Source organism: Ascidia mentula, chromosome 5 (assembly GCF_947561715.1).
Source record: "Ascidia mentula chromosome 5, kaAscMent1.1, whole genome shotgun sequence".
NCBI lineage: Eukaryota > Metazoa > Chordata > Ascidiacea > Phlebobranchia > Ascidiidae > Ascidia > Ascidia mentula.
This window is the reverse complement of record NC_138570.1, coordinates 14,519,865-14,541,235: the sequence shown is the minus strand read 5'-3', so window position 1 is coordinate 14,541,235 and position 21,371 is coordinate 14,519,865. Positions and strand designations below refer to the sequence as shown.

The 21,371-nt window shown below is 39.7% G+C and overlaps 3 protein-coding genes and 1 non-coding gene across 4 annotated transcripts; 2 read left to right on the top strand and 2 right to left on the bottom strand.

Annotated features, from left to right (window-relative positions):
• Positions 1 to 4,870: 4,870 nt before the first annotated feature.
• On the top strand, positions 4,871 to 9,291 carry LOC145901904 (monocarboxylate transporter 14-like). Its single transcript, XM_082989717.1, has 7 exons — positions 4,871 to 5,158; positions 5,496 to 5,639; positions 6,309 to 6,454; positions 6,567 to 7,022; positions 7,088 to 7,340; positions 7,806 to 8,054; positions 8,266 to 9,291. The coding sequence occupies exons 1-7, from the start codon at positions 4,945 to 4,947 to the stop codon at positions 8,469 to 8,471; spliced, it is 1,668 nt and encodes a 555-aa protein (XP_082845843.1). The 5' UTR covers positions 4,871 to 4,944; the 3' UTR covers positions 8,472 to 9,291.
• Positions 9,292 to 10,546: 1,255 nt separating this feature from the next.
• LOC145902993 (sialate:O-sulfotransferase 1-like) lies at positions 10,547 to 13,011 on the top strand. The gene is made up of 6 exons (XM_082991084.1): positions 10,547 to 10,620; positions 10,684 to 10,865; positions 11,062 to 11,263; positions 11,404 to 11,696; positions 12,176 to 12,388; positions 12,656 to 13,011. The coding sequence occupies exons 1-6, from the start codon at positions 10,547 to 10,549 to the stop codon at positions 13,009 to 13,011; spliced, it is 1,320 nt and encodes a 439-aa protein (XP_082847210.1).
• Positions 13,012 to 13,121: 110 nt separating this feature from the next.
• LOC145902428 (uncharacterized) lies at positions 13,122 to 18,899 on the bottom strand. The gene is made up of 13 exons (XM_082990385.1): positions 18,734 to 18,899; positions 18,355 to 18,470; positions 18,111 to 18,220; positions 17,932 to 18,031; positions 17,645 to 17,669; positions 17,482 to 17,541; positions 15,557 to 17,200; positions 15,330 to 15,488; positions 15,136 to 15,258; positions 14,937 to 15,078; positions 14,730 to 14,850; positions 14,483 to 14,669; positions 13,122 to 14,128 (listed from the first exon to the last, which is right to left on the bottom strand). The coding sequence occupies exons 1-13, from the start codon at positions 18,782 to 18,784 to the stop codon at positions 13,811 to 13,813; spliced, it is 3,156 nt and encodes a 1,051-aa protein (XP_082846511.1). The 5' UTR covers positions 18,785 to 18,899; the 3' UTR covers positions 13,122 to 13,810.
• A 623-nt stretch (positions 18,900 to 19,522) lies between these two features.
• Positions 19,523 to 19,596, bottom strand: Trnai-gau (transfer RNA isoleucine (anticodon GAU)). Its single transcript has one exon. It is a non-coding gene; the product is annotated as a tRNA-Ile (tRNA).
• Between the last annotated feature and the right edge of the window lie 1,775 nt (positions 19,597 to 21,371).

Genomic DNA, 21,371 nt, shown 5'->3' with positions numbered 1-21,371 from the left:
GCGTGGCCGCATCCACTAAACGCAAAAAAGGTTGCTTGGAAGGGTTACATTTTTTTTGCCAGACGACCGTGGCGTAAGTGGCACAAACAAGGATACTGTTTAATTTTTTTTTTTTGATCACTTGTTTTTGAACTGATTTGGGAATAGTTGGGAGAGAAGGTAAGATGAGAAAGTGAAGGTTTACTTTCACACGTCACAGGTAACAACAATAGGCATTATCACGAAAATGTACATGGCGAGGCAGTGAAGCTTGGCTGAGTCGGCTTAAGGCTGACGCGCACTATAGTTAAGGCCGACGCACACTACAGTTACCGTGATGCCTGAGCTGCGCTTGAAAGGTCAGCCAGGCGACAAACGATGGTAAATTGTTTTCTACAGTAAGTGCAACGTTTTAACGCCTTTAAACAGTGTTTTTGTCAAGGGACAACGCAGTGCCAGTGTTTACGCGTAGCGATTTTCGTGGGTGTATGCAAAGTGCAAATGGAGCGAGGCAAAGAATTACTGCTGACACATTGCCAAGCTCCTAAATGCCAGTTATACAACAGGTTGTCAAGAGTACAAAAGAAATAGTGTTTATAGCTAGAGTCACTGTACACGAATCTTCTATCCACCATAAAAACCAACTTAACAGCCCTTAGGAATTATGTTATTCTTCTATACAGATGCTATTGTACTTAACAGTAACAATATGTGTTATCTGACCAGAATAAGCAGGTCTTTATGTAGTCTTTAGGACTCCGGCGTATCGTAACATACAAACGGTGTGTTTTACATGCCTAAACTTTGTGTTGTTTGTCGTTTTCTGACATTCTCGATGGCTACCTCCAATTTGTTTTTAAACCAATGATTTCGGTGTTGTTTCGGAAGCGCTGGGAAATCACAATATGTACATTTTGAGCTGGTTGCGCTAAATAATTTATACACAGCATTTAAAAGTGGCACACAGGTTGCTAATTTGGACGCGTGGTTGTCAAAAGGAGATGAATGAGCAGATTTACCCGATAGAAATACGATACGCGCGGCTTCATCGCGAATAGCTTCCCGTGCTTGGATTTCTTTAGATACAAACAAGCACATACACAAACAATAGAGGCCACACGAAGCCTGACGGCACTACATTGGCGTTGGCGTTGGCTTTTGCTTGGTCTTTCCGTGGTTGGTCCCAGATGCTTTGTTTGTTTCTCAAATTAGGTTAGAATCTTTACATGTAAGCAATTTAAGTTAAATCCATACTTATAACGCAATTGATCTTCATCTAAATCAGAATGGCACTCACTCAATCAGAATGATTGACACGTTTTGTACAAGGCAATGCGTTTCCTGTGGCGAAAATAAAGAAAAGCAAAAAATTGTGTTGTGCACACCAAAACCAACACTCCAAACGACATTGCATGCCTGGCTTTAGCATTGTAGAGCTGTGTGAGATACCAGGTTAATCCAAGCACGAACAGCCGGCGAACCAGCATCGTAGTAATTATAAAACATTTATACGGCACTGATAAAGATGATCTTATTCGCAACTCCTTTAATATTCATGTATGGCCGTTGTTAAAATTGACCCAAATGCGGTTGCAATGTAGCGGCAAAGTGTATGAGGACTGCTATCTAATTATTGTTGGTTGCAAGTATTTCTCCAGTCGGGTGTTTCGAAACAGCTGAGAGTCCTCCATGTTATTACTGTTTACAACCTATTTTACATAGACCTGCGTTAGAGTGAAAGATGTGTTGACAGCCCAGTACGCTCTATGCATACGTACAGCATCGGGTGCTTGCTGTGAACAGTACGAACCTATTGGGGTGTAGTGTGTTGCTGGTGAACCGTCGTGTTTGCATTCGATTTTGAGCCGGATTTCGTGACGTAAACCTTTCTCTAGACCGCATGTGCGTAGAACGTGAAGTATAGAGCGTTTATTTGGTAAACATTTCAAGCAATAATAAATTTTAAACAAGGGTGCTGTTAAAGTACGTCGCGGGTGTGTTCTAAAATTGAAGTAGTTGGAAACTTGATTTACAGGTAAATTTGACACCAACGAGATTTAACATAGGAATTACAACTCAAATTTTCCGAAAGCAGCAAAACCAAACTCACAAATGTACTCATGTGCATGCAAGTAAGACGATTGGCGCGTGCTGTTATGTAAACAGTTATCAGGTTATACTACAATCAAGGAAAAAACAAACGTTAAAAAGTCCAAAACCTGGATTCGACTGCTGAATTAAAGAATTTTTTGTTTTTTTTTGCAACCGTAAGGCTGGGTCCACGCACTCACGCTTTGCGCCGGCGGATTCTTTGTTTGTTTCAATGTCCCGAGCGTACGCCCGTACGCCCGCACGCCAGCGTATAATGAAACAAACAAAGAATCCGCCGGCGCAAAGCGTGAGTGTGGACCTGGCCTTAGATGTGAAGTGACCACTGAAACAATAGCATTAATACTTTGGGCCAGTTAGATAGTCTCACGCCAATTTGACAGGATAAACTATTGAAAAACCTTACCTCGCTGCAACAGCGTTAAGCGACTGACCCAGCTGTAGTGTACCAGTCATTCAATCGAACAGAAATGCTGAGCCGATAAACGTTTGACCGATGCCGTGTCGTGGTGTATTTCCAGTCCGCATGAGCCTAATTATGGAAGGATATCCATATCTGTGGTAGCTTGACCTCTTTGTTTACTATTTAAGTTGGGAAATTAGGCAAGGAAGTTAGTAAGCAGTCGATCAGCTGATAATGTCGTGAGTCATTAGGTAGACCTGTCTTATGTATGGTATGATTAGGTAGACTGGTCGTACCTTGCAGAAGGTATGAAGAGGCTGCTGCATGCGTGCGTTGTTTACGTTCAACTTTAAAATACTTTAATTCTTTTAGATTACGAAGACAGAGGTTGAATGACGAAATTTTTTTGAAAAAAAACGATTTATTACTAAACCACAGGCACAGGCACAGGCACAGGCACAGGCACAGGCACAGGCACAGGCACAGGCACAGGCACAGGCACAGGCACAGGCACAGGCACAGGCACAGGCACAGGCACAGGCACAGGCACAGGCACAGGCACAGGCACAGGCACAGGCACAGGCACAGGCACAGGCACAGGCACAGGCACAGGCACAGGCACAGGCACAGGCACAGGCACAGGCACAGGCACAGGCACAGGCACAGGCACAGGCACAGGCACAGGCACAGGCACAGGCACAGGCACAGGCACAGGCACAGGCACAGGCACAGGCACAGGCACAGGCACAGGCACAGGCACAGGCACAGGCACAGGCACAGGCACAGGCACAGGCACAGGCACAGGCACAGGCACAGGCACAGGCACAGGCACAGGCACAGGCACAGGCACAGGCACAGGCACAGGCACAGGCACAGGCACAGGCACAGGCACAGGCACAGGCACAGGCACAGGCACAGGCACAGGCACAGGCACAGGCACAGGCACAGGCACAGGCACAGGCACAGGCACAGGCACAGGCACAGGCACAGGCACAGGCACAGGCACAGGCACAGGCACAGGCACAGGCACAGGCACAGGCACAGGCACAGGCACAGGCACAGGCACAGGCACAGGCACAGGCACAGGCACAGGCACAGGCACAGGCACAGGCACAGGCACAGGCACAGGCACAGGCACAGGCACAGGCACAGGCACAGGCACAGGCACAGGCACAGGCACAGGCACAGGCACAGGCACAGGCACAGGCACAGGCACAGGCACAGGCACAGCCTCAAGCTATAGCAGTAAATGTCAGCCGTTTGGCGAGCCAAGATTGACTCGGTGTCACAGGGGAATAGGTACATTAACTCCATTCGAAGTACGATTAAGGAGAGTGTGCATGGCACTATACACCCTTTCATGCATTTTTAGCGACGCGGTTGACTGTATTTCCTTTGGTTATGCGTTCTGTGCCGTTTATGATGCGAATGTTTACGTCTGTCGACAAATACGAATTGCGCTTTAAACATCTAAACTGGGTTGTCACTCACCATCAGTAAAACTTGGTATGGCTCTAAAGCGGTGGAAATGGCAGTGGTGCGTCGTGTGGGTTTAGGTGCGGCAACAGCTTCGAGGCATTATTTCAAAATGAACAGTAGATGCTGATGTCAGGCAATTGATGCTATGTCAAGCCGAAACACGCTGAACATATAGGAAGAGGCGTGCACGCAAAAGTATATCACAGCAAATAGTCAGTTTCTCGTTGGCGCATTCAATGACAGGAAGTTGTAGGACTATGGGGCAGTACTTAACACATATCGCTTACAAGTTAGGCCAATATTGTGTATAAATTTTGTCACCTTCAAGTCAAGCGTACTACTCGTATTGATAAGCGCAATATTGCTGATTATGTGTCAGGCCTTTAAAGTGCATCCAATGTATTTAAAACAGGACATCAGGAAAGATTGGTTGCAACAGGTCACGTTGTTTTGAAAAGCTTCAATTGCTTATGTTACAAAACGTGCCAATTCATTTGTTTTGATTCATCGGTGACGAGAGAGACGGAAACTCGACAACGTTTGTGACGTAGTTGGGTTTTCATGTGCATTGTGAACAGCGACAATAAGTTGTGTAGAACATGTAAGAGTTACTTTTGTAAGTTTGCTTGACGGCAAGGTGACCGTGTTGTGTTTTGACGATAAATTGATTTATCAGGACAAGCGGCCACTGTGTCTGCCGGTATTCACATTACAATCAACACTTATAAGCATGTCTGTCAAATAAACGTTGCTTCGCAGGCAAACAGCAAAATATGCATGACAGATTATACCTACAGTGTGACGTGGGCATATTGTGATCATAAAAACAGTATGGTCAAAAACGTACAAAAACATATCAAAATAAACCCATAATACGTTTGATAGCCTTTATTGTGTTAACTAATATCTTGCTTTTTTCAAGACTTAATTTTGCATAGCCCATAAACAGGGTAGTGCTCTTTATCTGCTACTTGATGAAGATCTCCGGCGGCCATGCAAAACATAAAGCCTTGGACAGAGGTTGGGGCTGGGCGGTTGTAATCGCTTCATTCGCTTCCCATGCGTTTGTTGCTGCCCTCTACTTCGCATACGGTGTGTTCACACCCCAATGGATAGAAGAATTCAATTCATCGTCAGCCATGGCTTCTATGGTTGGAAGCACAGCGGCTGCTTTTACCTCCATGTCGGGTGAGTGTTGTTTGACATAACCATCGCAACGAAACGTGCACTTAGACTTGTGGTTTGCATATTGCGTGCGTTTCTCTGCTAGACAAGTAATGTTTGCCGCTTGACTTCCCGCACCACAAACGCTTTGTTTGCATTGAGTAGTGGTATAAGAACAAAAGTGGAAAATAATATGTAGCGCATTAATTTTGATGAAAACATGTTTCGCTTTTTTAAGCATCTTCTGTTCCGAAAACAAAGTAAATGGAAATGACAAAGTTAAAGGGTTCTTGGCAAAAAATAACTGTTAGGAGGTAAAAAAATCCGGCAATTTACTCCATCTAAATTGTTTTGTGTGCAGCTCCCCTCGCAAGTTTGGTGCAACATAGATGGGGATGCAGATGTTGTCACATGATTGGAGGAATGATGGTTTTAATTGGAACGTTGCTCTCGTCTCGAGCTTCCTCACTCTTCCAAATTTTTATTTTCTACGGAATAATAGGAGGTGGGATCTCAACTTCCAATAGCTTAACGCATAAAGTTGTATAATGTTTTTGGAAAATGGTGTATGAGTAAAGTTTTTAAAATTGAAATTGTGTGTGCATCCTGTTCAATATAGTTGCACTTGAACATATGTGCATTATACTTAATATCCAAATTTATTTAAATATTTTACTTTTTTAACGTTTAAAGTCAATTCTTATCACTTAGTAAATAACAGATTCAGATAACAATACAAACAAGCTTGACGGTAAGGTGCACAAAATACAAAAGTATACGTTGGGCCTAATCCCTGAACAGATGTTTCAAAATTTTTGCTTAATACTCAGATAGTCTTTATGTCTATCATCTTGTTACACTTCTACCGAGATATATGTACAAGCATAATTGCTGTACACGAAAACTTCATTTCATTCTTTAATAAAACAAAAGTGGAAACTCCGAAAAGAAACAATTCTCCCAAACGACATTACAGTCCTGTAGCAAAGCATCTACAGCATTATTCCATTATCGAAAGGTCCATCTTCACAAAAAACCCCGCAGTGCGGTTTTTGCGTACGCTCTAAAGAATAAGATTTCGTCACTGGTGACTGCGATATTTATCTCGGGGTAGTTTTCCAGCAGGTTGTTCCATCTAACAAACCACAAATTTTGTTTTTCATACCTTTCGCAGGCACTGGTTTAGGTCTCTGCTACGTGCCGGCGGTCATATGCCTAAGTTACTATTTCAAAGAAAAGAGACCGCTAGCCATGGGCATTGCGAGCAGCGGTATTGGGGTCGGGTCTTTTGTGTTTCCGATCGTGATCGAGTATATGCAGGTTTGTGCGCAGAAAAACTCCGCGATGCGTTTAGTTCGCCGTTGAATTATCTCAATTTTTTCCTGCGGTAATTTCCAACGTGATTTTGAACCGCCATTTTTATACTGCACAGGACGAATATGGTTGGAGAGGCTCCATGCTAATTCTGTCCGCTATATTGGGAAATATGTGCGTATCAGCTTCCGTTATATTTCCTACATCACATTTTCAATCGAAACGGAAAACAACGGAATCGAAGGCAAAACAGAGCACAACAAAAACGTCGACTGTATCTACTGACAGCCGTGACGTAGCGCCCACGGATGATGACGTTTTCAACCATAATGATGGTGACCAGGAGCTGAGCGTTGTCAATGAAAAGGACGAACTGTCCGGTCATCAAAACAATTTGAGGCAAACTCGGGCAAGACGGAACGACAGTTTTTCTTTGGTGCGTAACCTGGTGCGGCATCCATGGCTAAGAAGAAAATCATCTTTCGCTGTTTCGCAAAACGTGGAAAGAGAGCACGTGGCATCCAATGGACGTCACGACGAGGTGTTGGAGAGCGTAAAGGAAAAATCATTAGAGGTTGTTTATTTGTTCAGCTGAATAATGTGCATTGCAAAAAAATTACCCGCAAACTTCGATTTCAGAATTTGAACGACATCATTCACCTGCCTCTGGCGTCATCAATCTATGACATCAGTACCAGCCGCAACTCAAAACTAGCAATGTCCACCAGCACTTTAAAAATGTCGTTTTGTGGTCAGCTTCGTGTGCTGTTTTGCAATCCGTTATTTTACCTTATGACAGTCAGCAATCTCACTATGTTTATTGGAATGATGTTGGTGTATGGTCTCACGCCGCTTCGTGCAGTCAGTGACCTCGGATTTACGTCCACGCAAAGTAAGTGTGTTTTCTATGACGTGGAACCTCAGTATGTCATTTCAAATTTTTATTGACCTACGTGTGGAAATGTCTCTAGATAATTCATAAGCGTTGTGCATGCGACTCAATGCCATACAGATGTTCGCTCGTTGTACAATCAATTTATTTTACCTTAAAACGGTCGACAATTTCCACCACTTTCTACAGAACTCATTTACTCAAAACGTGTATTTTCACCCATTATAAGACAAACATTACTACAGAACATCGCTAATGTATGTAAAAACAGCACCAAGAGAATATTATTCATCTAGAAAAGACTTACTCTCATTTGTCAAGCATGTATCCATAACTCATGAAAATAAAGAGAAAATTGACGCCTCAATGATTAACACTACAAATAGAGATATTGTTTTGTAAAGGTGCCTGTTGCTAAACTAGATTAATGGCACGCTATACCAAACACCTATTTCCTTATTTCAGGTGCCGCCTTTGTATCTGGCATCGGTTTCGCAAACTTGATCGGACGATTTTCGTGGGGAGCTCTGAGCAACGTATTTCCCCGTTCCAACCCTATCGTCTGGTTCGTCTGCTTGAGAACAGCAGCCTCGCTGTTGACTCTTCTGAGCCCTCTAGCGACGACATACGCATTACAGATGACGTATTGTGTGTTTGTTGGGTTGGGGTTCGGAGCGTGGTCGCTTTATCCGTTGGTGCTAGCGAAAATGTTCGGTAAGCTTGACAAGTGTTAAATCTGTGACCGTGGGGAATGTAATAGACAAGACACATAAGACCGCGCCATATTCATGATTGCCGTTTTTATGTAAAAATCAATCTCCTGTAGGCTTGACCTAAAAATTTAATACGACAAATGATTGAAAAAATAATAAAAAAACTAAATATAAAAAAATTTCACCATGTTTTTGCATTTGTGTTGTTTTAGGCGACACAAATCTTTCCGTAGCATTTGGATTCTTGGAGTTTTTCGACGGCGTGGGTTCGTTGGTTGGCCCCACTCTTGGCGGTATGATCTACGACAACACCGGTAGCTACCACCAGTCATTTATAATGGGTGGAACAGTGCTGGGGATCGGAACAGTTGTAGTGGGAGTAGGAAGCTACCTTCTACGTAAAAGAATGCCAAAGTAAAGCACCACAAGTACATATTTTGCAAATAGTATTGCACTAATAATTTTGCTATTTCGATGTTACCGTGATCTGAAAAGCACGTTAGCCTATGCAACACCACATAAAGCAAATAAACTGAATTTTCCTGTTTACCATCTTCCAAGCAGAATGGCATTTGCAGTTGTTTTTTCATATGCGATCGTCTTTCCTGTTTATCAATGAAGCCTCAGTTACTGCCTGTACGTTTTTGTAGTATTTTGTGTTAACAATGTTGTACACTAAACCATGTTGCAGATTTTTACTGTATATAGGCTACACTTGATATTTACAATAAGACAAAATGTAAATATACAATGGAAAAGTCTTTCCAAGCTTTTTATATGTATATGACGAATCGTCTGCGAACTTTATATTGCCGAATGAAACATGCAAACCTAGCTTTTGGTATCAGTACTTCAAAAGGGTTCTGATTTGTTTAAACGTTTTGCGTTTATTCTGTTGTCGAATCGACCGGAGAAATCAGCAAAATTGTTGTAAACATTTTTGTTGATCGTCTGAAACGAGGTCTTATTCTTCTTTCTCTAAATTGTTATTCTTTTGTGACTCTATTGCTGTGTACCGATTTTTCAATTTCGATACTTCGATTTGCACTTTTTCGATCATGCAACAACTCTGTTTTTTCGCCTATCAGGTGTAAGTTTGTCGCAACAAGTTGACTGCAACTCTATGTGTTCTTTCTAATAACAAATGTTCGCGCTGCTTTGAACAGAATTCGTCGTTTTTTAAACTTATGTGCACAAGAAGTGCTGAATAATCTCCAGCTTTCGTCCCGTAAAGTCATTTCAGAATGTTAAGAACATATTATAACAATCCTGTTAAAACTAGTAACTAACGGACAGCAGCAAGAGAGGGTTGCTTTCGTTACCAAATTTTGCGGATGTGAAAAAGGGCCTGTGTTATTTTGCAAAAAAATCGTATTTTTTGGCGCTTAATTATTACGAGGCGAAAAATGGACAATGCAGGCAGAATACAGAGTTCAAAGACGAAAATTTGTCGGTAAACTTAATTTAAGAGCCGAAAAACTTTGTAGAGGATAAACTGCTTTAGTATTTTTTGTGATGTTCATGGTAAAACCTTGTTTGCTTTACAATGTCTTAAGGTAAAGACGTTGGTAATCAATAGAAATCTGAAACCTTACTATCACCAAGCTGTCTAGAAAATCATCTTCAACAGCTGACGATAGGACAGCGACCAAAAATGAAGATTGTGATTCCTATATGGCGACACAAAACCTATTGTCTCAGGAATTATTTCAAGTCTTTTGTTCTTCTCATATTAGTAGCATTTTTTGGCAAGGAATTACACAACTATCGCTCCTTAAAGGAGCCCGAAAGGAGGTTTGTCTTGCTTCGTACTTTAATAATATTTTAACATGCAATGCCCGATAAACCCATTGGGTTGAGTAACTTCGGTGCGATGAAATATTATCAACGTACCGAAATGTTTTTAATGCAGTTTTATAGATTTAAGTTTTTCGTCGTGCTTGTCGTTCAGATGTTGGTTTGTCCTGGTGAAGTGCGGTGATATGAAGTGTTGGCTTTCGTAATAAAAACCTTACAAAGTAATTTTCCCATAACGATAACGGCGATGTTCAATCATTCATTTTTCCCACAGTCCAACCAAGATTCACAGACGATTTGTCAGCGAAACTCTCACTACGTTGCCATTTAGAACTGTGCGGGGGACAGCAACCAACGATATTGCAGAAAGCTACCGATGTCCCGGTAATTACAAGGGCATGAATATTGCAGTGTTTCGGCTCGTGGTACAAAAACGTAATACTTGCATATTCTAAGGTCAAAACCGTAACAAATAAAAAGTTTAGGAATTTAGCTGAAAATATTCAATTAAACGATTGCAATTTCACAATGTATGATGACAACTGTTTGTTTCGCACGTTCGCGCACAACGCTCTAATTTCCTGTTTCGCATGTTTGCCAACCAATCAGTAGCCATACCTAACATTTTTCGTTTCTTTCACACACCGTGCAGTGTCGTACCTGGGTTGTGTGATCAACAAAAACGGACTCGGCAAAATGTTTGAACGACTCATGGAGCCAAACCTGTCTGACGTCACACCAAAGAAGTGCACGATTGCTTGTTATAACAGGTTAGGCTATAAGATAAATCCGTGGTTCGAACAACCCAACAAACATCAAGTTTAATTTGAAAGGGGATTGGAACTGTCGATGGTACAAGGGTCAAAGTGCGCATGCGCGAAGTTCATTTCAACGCAACAAACAATCGACGTTGATCCTACTGCGTGCACTCAACCGTGTCCGGGCGACCCAACAAAATCTTGTGGAGGGAAGGAGGCAATGCAGATTTACTATAGGACCGCGCCCTGCAGGAAAGGTAAGGGTTAATCTCGTAATCAAAGGTTTCCCAACGGTTTCTGGGTGTATCAACGCTTTCTTTGACAATGACAGTTGTGCGAGCGGTATTGTTCGTATTGCACAAAAAGTTGATCATTTTCATCTTTTAAATTAGAAAATTGCGAATCGTTTAATGAAACCTAAAGCTGACGACGACCTAATGCATTTTAAATTAGGTCCCTTTACGCAACGCGAAGCACGCCTGGCAGAGTACGGATGTTTTCAGGAAATTGAAAGCATCGAAAAATCTAGCACTGTTCCGACACCTAACGGCAAAATGCAACCAATCACGTGCCTTATTATGTGTGAGAGAAGAGAGTTTCCGTTGGCTGTTATACGTGACTCCAATACTTGCTACTGTGCAAAGTTTAGTAAAGCGTAAGTTTACTTAACTATTACTCATACACTGAAACGCAAAATGCACAGACTAGTTTCATCTTGTTTGATGTGGTGGCCGGTGCCGGTAGAGTACCATAAAATTAGCTGTCACACAATTATAAATTAAATGTTTGTCACAGTTTTGACCGCGTTGGAATCGTCAACAGTTCGTCTTGTGACAACCGCTGCTCCGACCACGTGGTTTTCTCGCGCAACGACCTCAAGTGTGGAGGTCGAAACCACGTTTCCGTGTGGCGCACCCTAGCGGAAGATAGATGCGGAAAGAAAAGCTATCTTCCGCGTAACACGGTACCACCGGTGGGGCTGGTGAGCATGCCTGGTTCGGGAAACTCATGGTTGCGCTACTTACTAGAGACATCTAGTGGTGTTTACACAGGAAGCGTTTACCATTCGATGCCGATTACTAGAAAAGGTTTGACTTTTTACTGCTCAATTATAATCGTATTATTGTCGTTCAAAGAAAACCAAAATTAAAGTAAAGACTATATGTTTAACAACATAACTAAATTTTATGTTAAATTTACATGTATATATATAGTGTTCACGGATAAAGCATTAACGTTAATTTGGTATTCACACCAATATGTCACGCTATATAGTCTATGAAGTATGACAAATGTTAAAATCAGTGGTTCTCAAGACTTTTCGCTTGCGACGTACTTGAATAGATTCACGTCATTTGAAATGTATATTTGTATATCAGCACGATTTGTTCCCCCAAAAATTCTAATCTCCTTCATTTAAATTGTTATGCGACGCCATTGGAAACTTATAATGACGCACAGTTTGAAAACCTCTGATTTAAATGCATATATAATAGCTCTTCACAATTGTGTATAAGAGGATACTTGTAGGCTTCACTCTACTTCACTTTTCACACAACTTTTATAGGAATGTTTGGTGAACTGGATCCGATCGATTCAAATCGTACTCTGACCATCAAAGATCACGTGATTTACAGAGGAATTACAGGTTACCCACACAAGTTCGAAAAAATCATTCTGCTTCTGAGGAACCCGTTCGACGCTCTAATCGCTGAATTTAACCGACGGACGAATGGGAGTCAAACGGGTCACGTGACCGAAGATTATTTTAAAAAACCCCGTAAGTTTCAACATGTTAAATTTCATTAAGCGACATGTTAGTTAGGATATCCTGGTGCAAGTCGTCCATTGAGTTTGTTTAAACGCCTACGTTGTTTGCTGTTTAACTATTTACTGGTGTGACTCACTCTTATTTCAATAACTAGTATTTTTGCTCAACATTAACAATCTAAATAAACTCGCCGTAACAATAAAAAACAGTGTAAAGTTACAATAAAGACTGTTATTTAGCAGCCCAACATACCTTCCCTTTGTTTCTACCTGATAGAATGGCAGGGCTACATCAAATGGATTCTCGCCGGCTACGCGAAAGTCTACAAGGAAATCCTTAACGGAGATCATCCCTTGCTAATTGTCAAGTATGACGACCTGCAGGAAGACAAAAACAAACAACTAAAGCTTATATACGAATTTGTTGGCTATCATCCTCCGGACCTCAACGACAGACTTCATTGTCTGGAACGAAACGACGTCGGGTTTTTTAAACGCACAAAATCAAAGCCATCTGCTGACCCTTACACAGTAGTGAATGTAAAAGCGATTAACGGCCTAATAGCAGAGTTGCGAACACGCTTGGAAAATATTGGATATCTGTCCTTGCCTGCTTGGGAGAGAAAAGAATGAACCTTCTTAGCTACATTTTGAAAAATCGCAATATGATTGAGGGTTTTTGCTGAGTCAAATTAAACATGTTTTCTACATCTAAATTCAAAATTATTTTCTATGAGCCAGGCGAAATTTTCTTTATTGCTGCGAGGGTGCGAGAGTTTGCGTCATAACAGAGAATGCAGTTGTTACATACAGAAAATGGCAGACGCTAAATGGTTTACACATAGTCTGGTTATGGCACATTTATTACGTCACAGTGAATAAACAATCATGAAACTTACACAAAAGTTTTTTCAAATGAAGTGAGAAATAGGAAACATTTCAGTCACGAAATGTTGATATTCAAAATAATTTCCGCATGAGAGGCAAGTGTTTAAATTTCTGAGTGTTTTCACAAAAACTGTAGTACGGTCATCAGTGCATAAACTAACCATGTTGTTTTGTACCATTTTGCCTTCCAATTGCTAAAAGATACTGATTGTATAAAGAGATCCACACATGGAGTACAAGTCATCCAGGCAGTTTAAAAATCAATTATAAGCGCTATATGAAATTTCTGCTAAGACAACCCTAACTGAATTAGGTATTTTTTAAGTTTTTGAAACCACAAACAAACCAAAACACAGTTAGCATGAAATATAGTGACAAAAAGATACGTTTCACATTGCACATGAAAGGGAACAGAATATACAGAACATTGCAGGAATAAAAATATCCAATTGTTGATATGTATACGTTATGGAACAAATCAGTACGACTGCAGTGAACAAGTAAACAAAAATTAGCAACAAAGGTAAACTTTTGATCGATTTAACTAACAAGGTACGAAAACATTTTCCTGAAATGGTGTACCACACTTATTGCTGCAAAGTGCCACGAATTCTTGACACTGACTACTGTCAATAAAGCTCAACGTCCATTTGGCACAGTTGCATGTGCCAGATTTTCTTTGACATGCATCACAAAAAGAATGCAGGAGGCAAGATTTCTTAACTGGTGTAATTGCCACATTTTTTACATCAGAAAAAAGAATGTTTGAGAGACATCTGGCAAAAAGTGAGTTCTCCTCTTCCATGATATAGACTTGATTATCGGTAACAAGTAATGAGCATGCCAGAAGTTGAAGGTTTTCCTGAAAATAAAACATCATCACTAGGTACATGGCAAGTCCTAAACTTTTTAACATTGTTTAGACCCCAACAGGCATTTTAATATTGTTTAGATAGGCAAAAAGCAATGTACAATAAAATCAGTTTCATTGTTTGGTCATCTTACACACAAAACAAGGACAAAATATGAATCAATATGGTAATACACAACAAACAACTTTAATCAGTAGTTATTGGTTTAGAAATGAGGATAAAACAAATTAAAATGGTCATGACAGGCCAAAAAACATGACTCTGGAATTATTTCATTGAATTACAATACTTGGTACCAGGTACACCATTTTGAGGATCAAAACTAATTTAATGTAAAATCACACCTTATTCTGGGCCTCAATTGCCAATTGTAGTGCAATGGTCCAATCTTTAGCATCACTTGGGGTTTTGGCAAGAAGCTCGATTTTATCATTGTTGGTAGCGATCTCAAATGTAGAAGCTCCACGTGTCAACAATTGGCAGTACAGCAGCTGGGAAAGTGGCCAACATCTTTCCACAATGGTACTTTTGCTTTATCATAAAAGGTTTATGAAATTGGATATTTAGAGCAGTTTATAATCATGTCCAAACCTATTTTTGAAGCGATACAAGTTCTCATTGTCCAAAATAAATAAAGCAGAAATCCAGCGATCTCGTTTAAAAAGGTTTTTTCCACTTTTAAGTGATAAAGATCCACTTTTAGTCTGGCTTTCTGGTGAAAAAGATTGACACAATACATACATCGGTACAAATGCATTATGTACAAACAACAGAAAAATGAAAAAAGGTAAAAATTACCACTCTTTAAAGTTGAAACTTGGTTGTCAGACCAATAAATATTTCGATACATTAATATGGTGATATCGCTGGACCCAGTTTCTGATGTAACACATTCTGTCAGGTAAGACAAGTGCTTATCCCAACAAACATCATCCAAATCCTTTAAAATAGCTTTAGTTGATAATAAGTACAGTTTATATTTTAATGGAGCACTTACCGTGGAAACATTCATGGAATAAGATTGATAATAGCATTGCATAATTGCTATACTCATGGTTTCACCATATGTATTGCAACGATAAACACATTTGTTACTGTCCACAGAAAGAAACACAACACCCTGTTAACAGAAATAACATGACAAAGGTAAAAATTCACCAAAATATCAAAATACAGCCTTGTGGAACTAACCTGCTTTTGACATAGATACTGTACATACACACTACTATATAGAAAGTGCATTTTTTTGCTGTAAATTTCCATTTCATGTTCAAGGACATAAACAAACTTATTGGAAAACAGTAATATGTTTACACAGTGATAATCTTCTCCTGGTGACACTTTGATCATCTGAAAATGTAAAATATAATTATCAAATTTTAAAAGTAGGTTTATACATAACATGGACATGCACATACCTTTAAAAGTACCTCATCCTCATCATTTACAATGTCTATCATAAGTTTCACCCGCAAAGATTGATCAATTTCAATCAAAAATGGCACAACTACATTACTTTGCTTTAATGATGTTGTACACTCTTCGTCTTTTTCCAGAGTGTGTTCACTGGAACTGTCAGTTGCAGAAACGGACAAGGGTGAAATACTGCACAGAAATGTTTTTGAATCATGGTTTTCTTGTGAACAGTGAGTTTGATTGTCCGATGTTTTGTACTGTCCGTTCAGAGATCCTGTACTACTAAGAGAAGATTCACTTCCCGATCTGTAAATGCTAAGCTCTCTTTCAATTTCATCTGTTTCTAATTCATTGTTTGCCACAATATTTTTCAAAGAAACACCTGCCGTACCATCTGAAACATTATTCTCTTTTTGTATTTCAGAATCTCCAGAGAAAAAGTCAAGTTTAGTAGGTTCAGTTGAAGTAACACAAGTAAATGGATCAGTTTCATTACTTTCAGTGCTGTCATTAACATCCATATTAAGTTGATTTTTCATCTGATTGTGTTGAATTACCACTGTGGTATTATGGGGTGTAATAAGGTTTAAAATGCTTTCAAGCACATCGCGAACTTCTTGGTCAATTTGAAGGCATAATTCTGGTCCAATGCAAGTTGAACTTTTGTTCACGATAAACTGTTGTTTATCAGCAAAGCAATGTTTAGAATTCACTTCAACAGTAGATTGTGATGGAACTGTTTGTGCTGGGACTAAAATCTTATTCAACTCAGCAGATTTGGATAATTCAGAAAAAAAAGTGGTTTCTTGCAGATCACAATAATGCAAATTAGACATCCTGGTCTCCAGGTCGAGGGTGCTACAGGATGTGAAAACAGACTGAGAACTTGCATCAGCTTGCATAGTTGAAGTTGGTGAAACACTATATCCTATAGAATAATTATCATCCTCACAGTCACTCATTAAACCTGAATCAGTTTCTGGGCAAAACTTTCTTCCAAGTTTAATTTCATCGCACTGCGTGGACTTTGAATGCATTTTTGGAGTGGATTTTTTCCTCTTATTTTCAGAAGGTTTTCGTTTCTTTTGATGGACCACCTCAATTGGATGGTCAAGCAGAGGTATGCTAAAGTCATGGCGACAAACTCCTGGGGTTACATAGTTAAGTGGTATACCATCCCATGGTTCATCATCTACAATGTTGTCGAAAGGATTTTTTCGTTGCATCGTGCTGCCAACATTCGAAAACATGTCTCCATTGCCTTGCAAAAACACATCCAAGTTTTCACTTGAACGTGTTGTAGTACCAGCGAACTTAGGTGGAATTTGTTTATTCTGATGGTGCAAAACACTGCTATCTGCTTCAGTATGGTTACAGATAGTTTCCAAAACAGTCTCACTACCTGGCTGGGGTAATTTTGTCGATGTGTGATTGCTGTTATTGGCGAAAAAGCCATGAATTGCATGAGCAGCTTTAGACTTTCCCAACTTAGCAGCCTGTGCGAAGACAGCTGTGTCAATGTATACCGACGAACCAGAATTGTGGGGTTGTGGATTGGGTGACACGGAAGAGAGTGGTTGTGGTGTTTTGATGGATGGAGTTGTTGTCTCAATTGGAGCTGCAGACCAGTCAAGAAACTCAGCATCCTACAGAAAATAATGCATGAACTTCTGTTTGTAAGTTGGAAAAATGGTTAGTTTAGCCAGTCAGAAAGAAATATTCCTAAAAATTTGCACAAACAAAAGAAATGACCCATGTTTTGTTTTTGGGCAATAATACTTGACTAGAATAACAATAAAACCATTGCCTGATGACAACATGAGTTATTGCTGAGTTTGCAATATCTGACTACATGAATTGAGGTGATGCCAGTCTCAAGTACTTATCAGTATTCAAAAAGAGACACTGATGAACTAAAAACACTTACCAAATTTAAGTTGAATGTTATAAATTCCAGTCCCAGAACCAAATTAATCAAAAGTTGCAGCTGAAAAAACATGTGTTTATTGGACAAATGGCAAAATATTAACAAATAAAAAAACAAACACTTTCAGTTTAAAACTTTGTAAAACGGATTTTTCCATACATACCTTATTTGATGAAAGGATGGAATAACTGTAAAAGAAAAGCTGTTTTTAAACTGCGTGGTCTTGCAAAATACAGTACATTTTTATAGAAGACATAACCCATATAATACAGAAATATAGTTATTTTCCTACACATCGTATTTTTGAAATAATTTATGTATCTCAAAGAATATGACTCTTTTATTTCTATTGGTGTTTCAACAAGTAAAATTAAAAAAAAAACACAGGGAAACAAAATGCCAGTGATGTTCTTTAGGTGAAAGGAGTAATTAGAATAGAATTAAACTAACCTGTTATAATAGTTTTGCATGTGTTCCTTGTTATGCTGAAATGTGACCAGAAAACTTTCCAACAGTTTTTCGTTTAAAACCATCAGTAGCCATGCTCTACCTGCATAGTTATGGGCAATGTATTAATTATTTACAGATTTACTTCATATAAAACAACACTTTTTGTCTTCACAAGTCACCTTTTCCGATTTCAGTTTTTACTCTGACAAGCTGATTTATGGTTTGAAGAACATCCCTTTGGCAAAACTGTCTCACTACCTTCCAGTAACCGTACTGCTTGTTTCGAAGTCTGAAATAGCATTTAAAACTGAAATATATACATACTATATTCAAAAACACAACCAAAGGCAAATAGTAATGACTGGCTTCCAAAATAAATTGACAAGCTCAATACTCATGAATGTGGTTAAAAATCAGACTTACCCATAAAGAAGTATTTTGTCAAGGCACAGCAATAAAAATCGTATTGGCTTGTCTGCACCAGTGTACCCAGTAAAATTATCACGATTTTCTGTGTTCACAACATGTTGTATTTGAATCTGGAAACAACACGACATGAAAAACATTCTCATCATTTGTTATGTAGCCATGTGATACAAAACTTTACTAAACTAGGCAACCCCGTCATCGACACAAAAAAAAAACATTTTCATGGTGAATGAAAACAATAACAGATGCAAATTGAACCAATCATTACCGTGAGAAGCCTGATGGGCCATTTAATCTTTTTATTTTTCTACAGAACATCTGCACACAATACGTTGCACGATAAAAGTAAAAAGTTTAACATTTCGTCACTTACCGATTTAATCAACGCTGACAATTCTTCCAACAGCAATTCACCTTTGTCCATTGTACCATATGGACGAAGGCCGTAACACTACATGCTGAAAAAAATATTTAACGCAACAAAAACTCCGAACGTCTGGAATTTAACAATGCGCAAACTGTTGCTTAATTTTTGCAATTTCTTGGTTTGTTGACGTCACGTGATAATGTGTCAAAACAAGGACCATAGATATCGCAAACTAATATAACTAGGCCTTTTCAATATTATTACCCAGTCCCACATAACAATTATTGGTCATAGTGCGGCTGCATCAGCCACCTCAGGTCACGGGACCTAGGTAGGCCTATGACATACTTTTGTAGCGAACAGTGCAGCGTACCAATTGTTTTTAATATTTTCACTATTGTGGTGAATATTAATATGAAAAATGTAATATTAGCATTGTATATATTTGTATACCTGATTGGTGTTGGATACACGGAGTTTATAGAAGAACACGCTTTAAACGAAACATTTTCGGTGAGGGGCCCAAACTGACACGATATACTTAGCAGTCCTGTCGTAAGCCCAGGCCGGGGATCCCAACCGCTCTATAGCACAGGTTACAATTGCCCAGTTACCAAAACCTGCCAAAGGGCAGTAAAACGTTATGATTAATAAATTTTGCTACTTGTCATTGGTTATTATATTACATTGTTTAGATAGAACGATACATATAAATAGACTCACGTTTACAGGCATTGCAGCCAAGCTGGATCAGTCATTTTTTTCCCGAGAGTCGGAGCGACTTCTGAAAAATCAAGCTCCTGATAAAGTTTGAACTCACGACCCTGGACTTATCAGGCCCAACGCTCTACCAACTGAGCTACAGGAGCTCAGTGGTTTCACGGGGTGAAAACCAGGCAACATATACGTAGGGAATCTTTACCACAACGCAATAATGTTTCATGCAATCGCATGATTAGCCTTACTGCGCAGGTCCTTGCTTGCCAAACGTTATTATAAATAGCCTATGACAAAATCAACACAAGGTAGCTTACTTTTTTCTGTCTATTTAACTTCATTAAAAAAGACCAGTCGGCAAAATTAGTTAAGCGCCCGACCCATATACGATAAGAAAACCTGATCACGATTCTTGCCTAGACATCCTGGGTTCAAATCCCGGTGTGGCAAACAAAAATAATAAAAAAGACGTTCAACAGCGAAGCTAAACATGGCACAGTGACGTGAAATCGGCGCTAAAAGACAGATCTCAAACACAGCAAACAGCAACAATCCAACACTTTCTTTTCAAATTTAATCATAACATATCAGGTCACTTTTTACGGAATCCCCAAAAAACAACTTTATAGTGACATCTACCGGCGAACAATATAAACCCAATGCAAAACAGAGGTATGACAAATCCTACATAACTTATGAGCTATAAGCATGGGTGACGGCTATGCCTACAACCATGTCCAGGAGGGGCAAATATTGTAACCTTCTCCCCAGAAATATGGTGTAACACTAAAAAAAGAAATGTTTCTGTGTCACGCAGTAATATTTCATGCAATGGCATGATAGGCAGGATCGCCCCACTGTGCAGGTCCTTGCTTGGCGATCACAGCTAACGTATCAGGAAAAAGTGGCTGATCCAGCTAGGCTGCATTGCCTGGGCTGCAAAGCCAGAAAACCTCATGCTTCAGTGTCATATACAAAAGGGTTGTCTTAAGATTCATACTGACGTGATTGATCTGGCGCATGCATGGTGGAAGGTAGGTTTACCATACCGTGCTTATTTCTAAGATTTGTGCTTATTTTTTAGTCCATGTCGATGATAACCCTGGCTTATAGGTCAAGAAACCAAAAAAACAATGCGTTTTGGATAAAAACCGATAAAAACAATTTCCGGTAAAAGTTTAGGAGAACAGAGATTGCATTGTACAGAAATAAGGTCAACTGCTATGTATATATACACAGCGAATGGATGGAGTAACATTTATGACCATGGAGTTTCGGGCATAAGTCCATACGCCATCCGGGGCAGTTTGTTTATTGAGGTGCGAAACCCTGTCTGTTGTTGTTGGTTTCCACAGTTCAAATCGAAAAACAACGACATACACTCAACTGCTGTGGCTTTAGGAACTTTTTAGAGCAGCAGAAAAAACTGTCCTTGTTTTTTTCATGTTATTTTCATGTAAGTTTGTTTGGTGAAAGGTTTTATAACACCAAACTATAAGAAGCATACAACGGTTGAATGGCGTGTGTTGCTCACCTTGCAGCTTAATATAGTACCGGTACACAAGAATAAATGGAAGCAAAAATAGTGCGTGTGCCTTTATATAAACGACGGCGGCGAAGGGGATAAATCCGGCCCAGAGTGACGTATTTTGCGGTAATGGTTTATTGGTCGGTTTTCTGGCAAATAGGATGACTCACAACTTCCGCTATGTGGTCGCTTGTGCAAACTTACCGAACGTTTGCCAACGGATCCCGGTTGTGATAAAACACTTCTTGTGTGTCCGTAACCGTATATTCACAGAACGTAACGTTGTTCAAAACACGTGCTTCTTTCAGCAGTAAAACCAGGTTGGCTTGAATATTTATTTCCACACATACTAGACCTTTGAAATGTGTGTCGGTAAAAGTGCAGTACAAAGAAAAACGC

Excerpts from the sequence above, each read along its gene's own strand:
- LOC145901904 (XM_082989717.1), top strand. The coding sequence starts at position 4,945 with ATGAAGATCTCCGGCGGCCATGCAAAACATAAAGCCTTGGACAGAGGT. Across the intron at positions 5,159-5,495 it reads TGCTTTTACCTCCATGTCGG|CTCCCCTCGCAAGTTTGGTG; the intron begins GTGAGTGTTGTT and ends TTTTGTGTGCAG. Across the intron at positions 7,023-7,087 it reads TAAAGGAAAAATCATTAGAG|AATTTGAACGACATCATTCA; the intron begins GTTGTTTATTTG and ends CTTCGATTTCAG.
- LOC145902993 (XM_082991084.1), top strand. The coding sequence starts at position 10,547 with ATGTTTGAACGACTCATGGAGCCAAACCTGTCTGACGTCACACCAAAG. Across the intron at positions 11,264-11,403 it reads TGTGCAAAGTTTAGTAAAGC|TTTTGACCGCGTTGGAATCG; the intron begins GTAAGTTTACTT and ends TGTTTGTCACAG. Across the intron at positions 12,389-12,655 it reads AGATTATTTTAAAAAACCCC|AATGGCAGGGCTACATCAAA; the intron begins GTAAGTTTCAAC and ends TCTACCTGATAG.
- LOC145902428 (XM_082990385.1), bottom strand. The coding sequence starts at position 18,784 with ATGGACAAAGGTGAATTGCTGTTGGAAGAATTGTCAGCGTTGATTAAA. Across the intron at positions 18,221-18,354 it reads GACAAAATACTTCTTTATGG|ACTTCGAAACAAGCAGTACG; the intron begins GTAAGTCTGATT and ends ATGCTATTTCAG. Across the intron at positions 14,851-14,936 it reads AGTTTCAACTTTAAAGAGTG|AAAGCCAGACTAAAAGTGGA; the intron begins GTAATTTTTACC and ends CTTTTTCACCAG.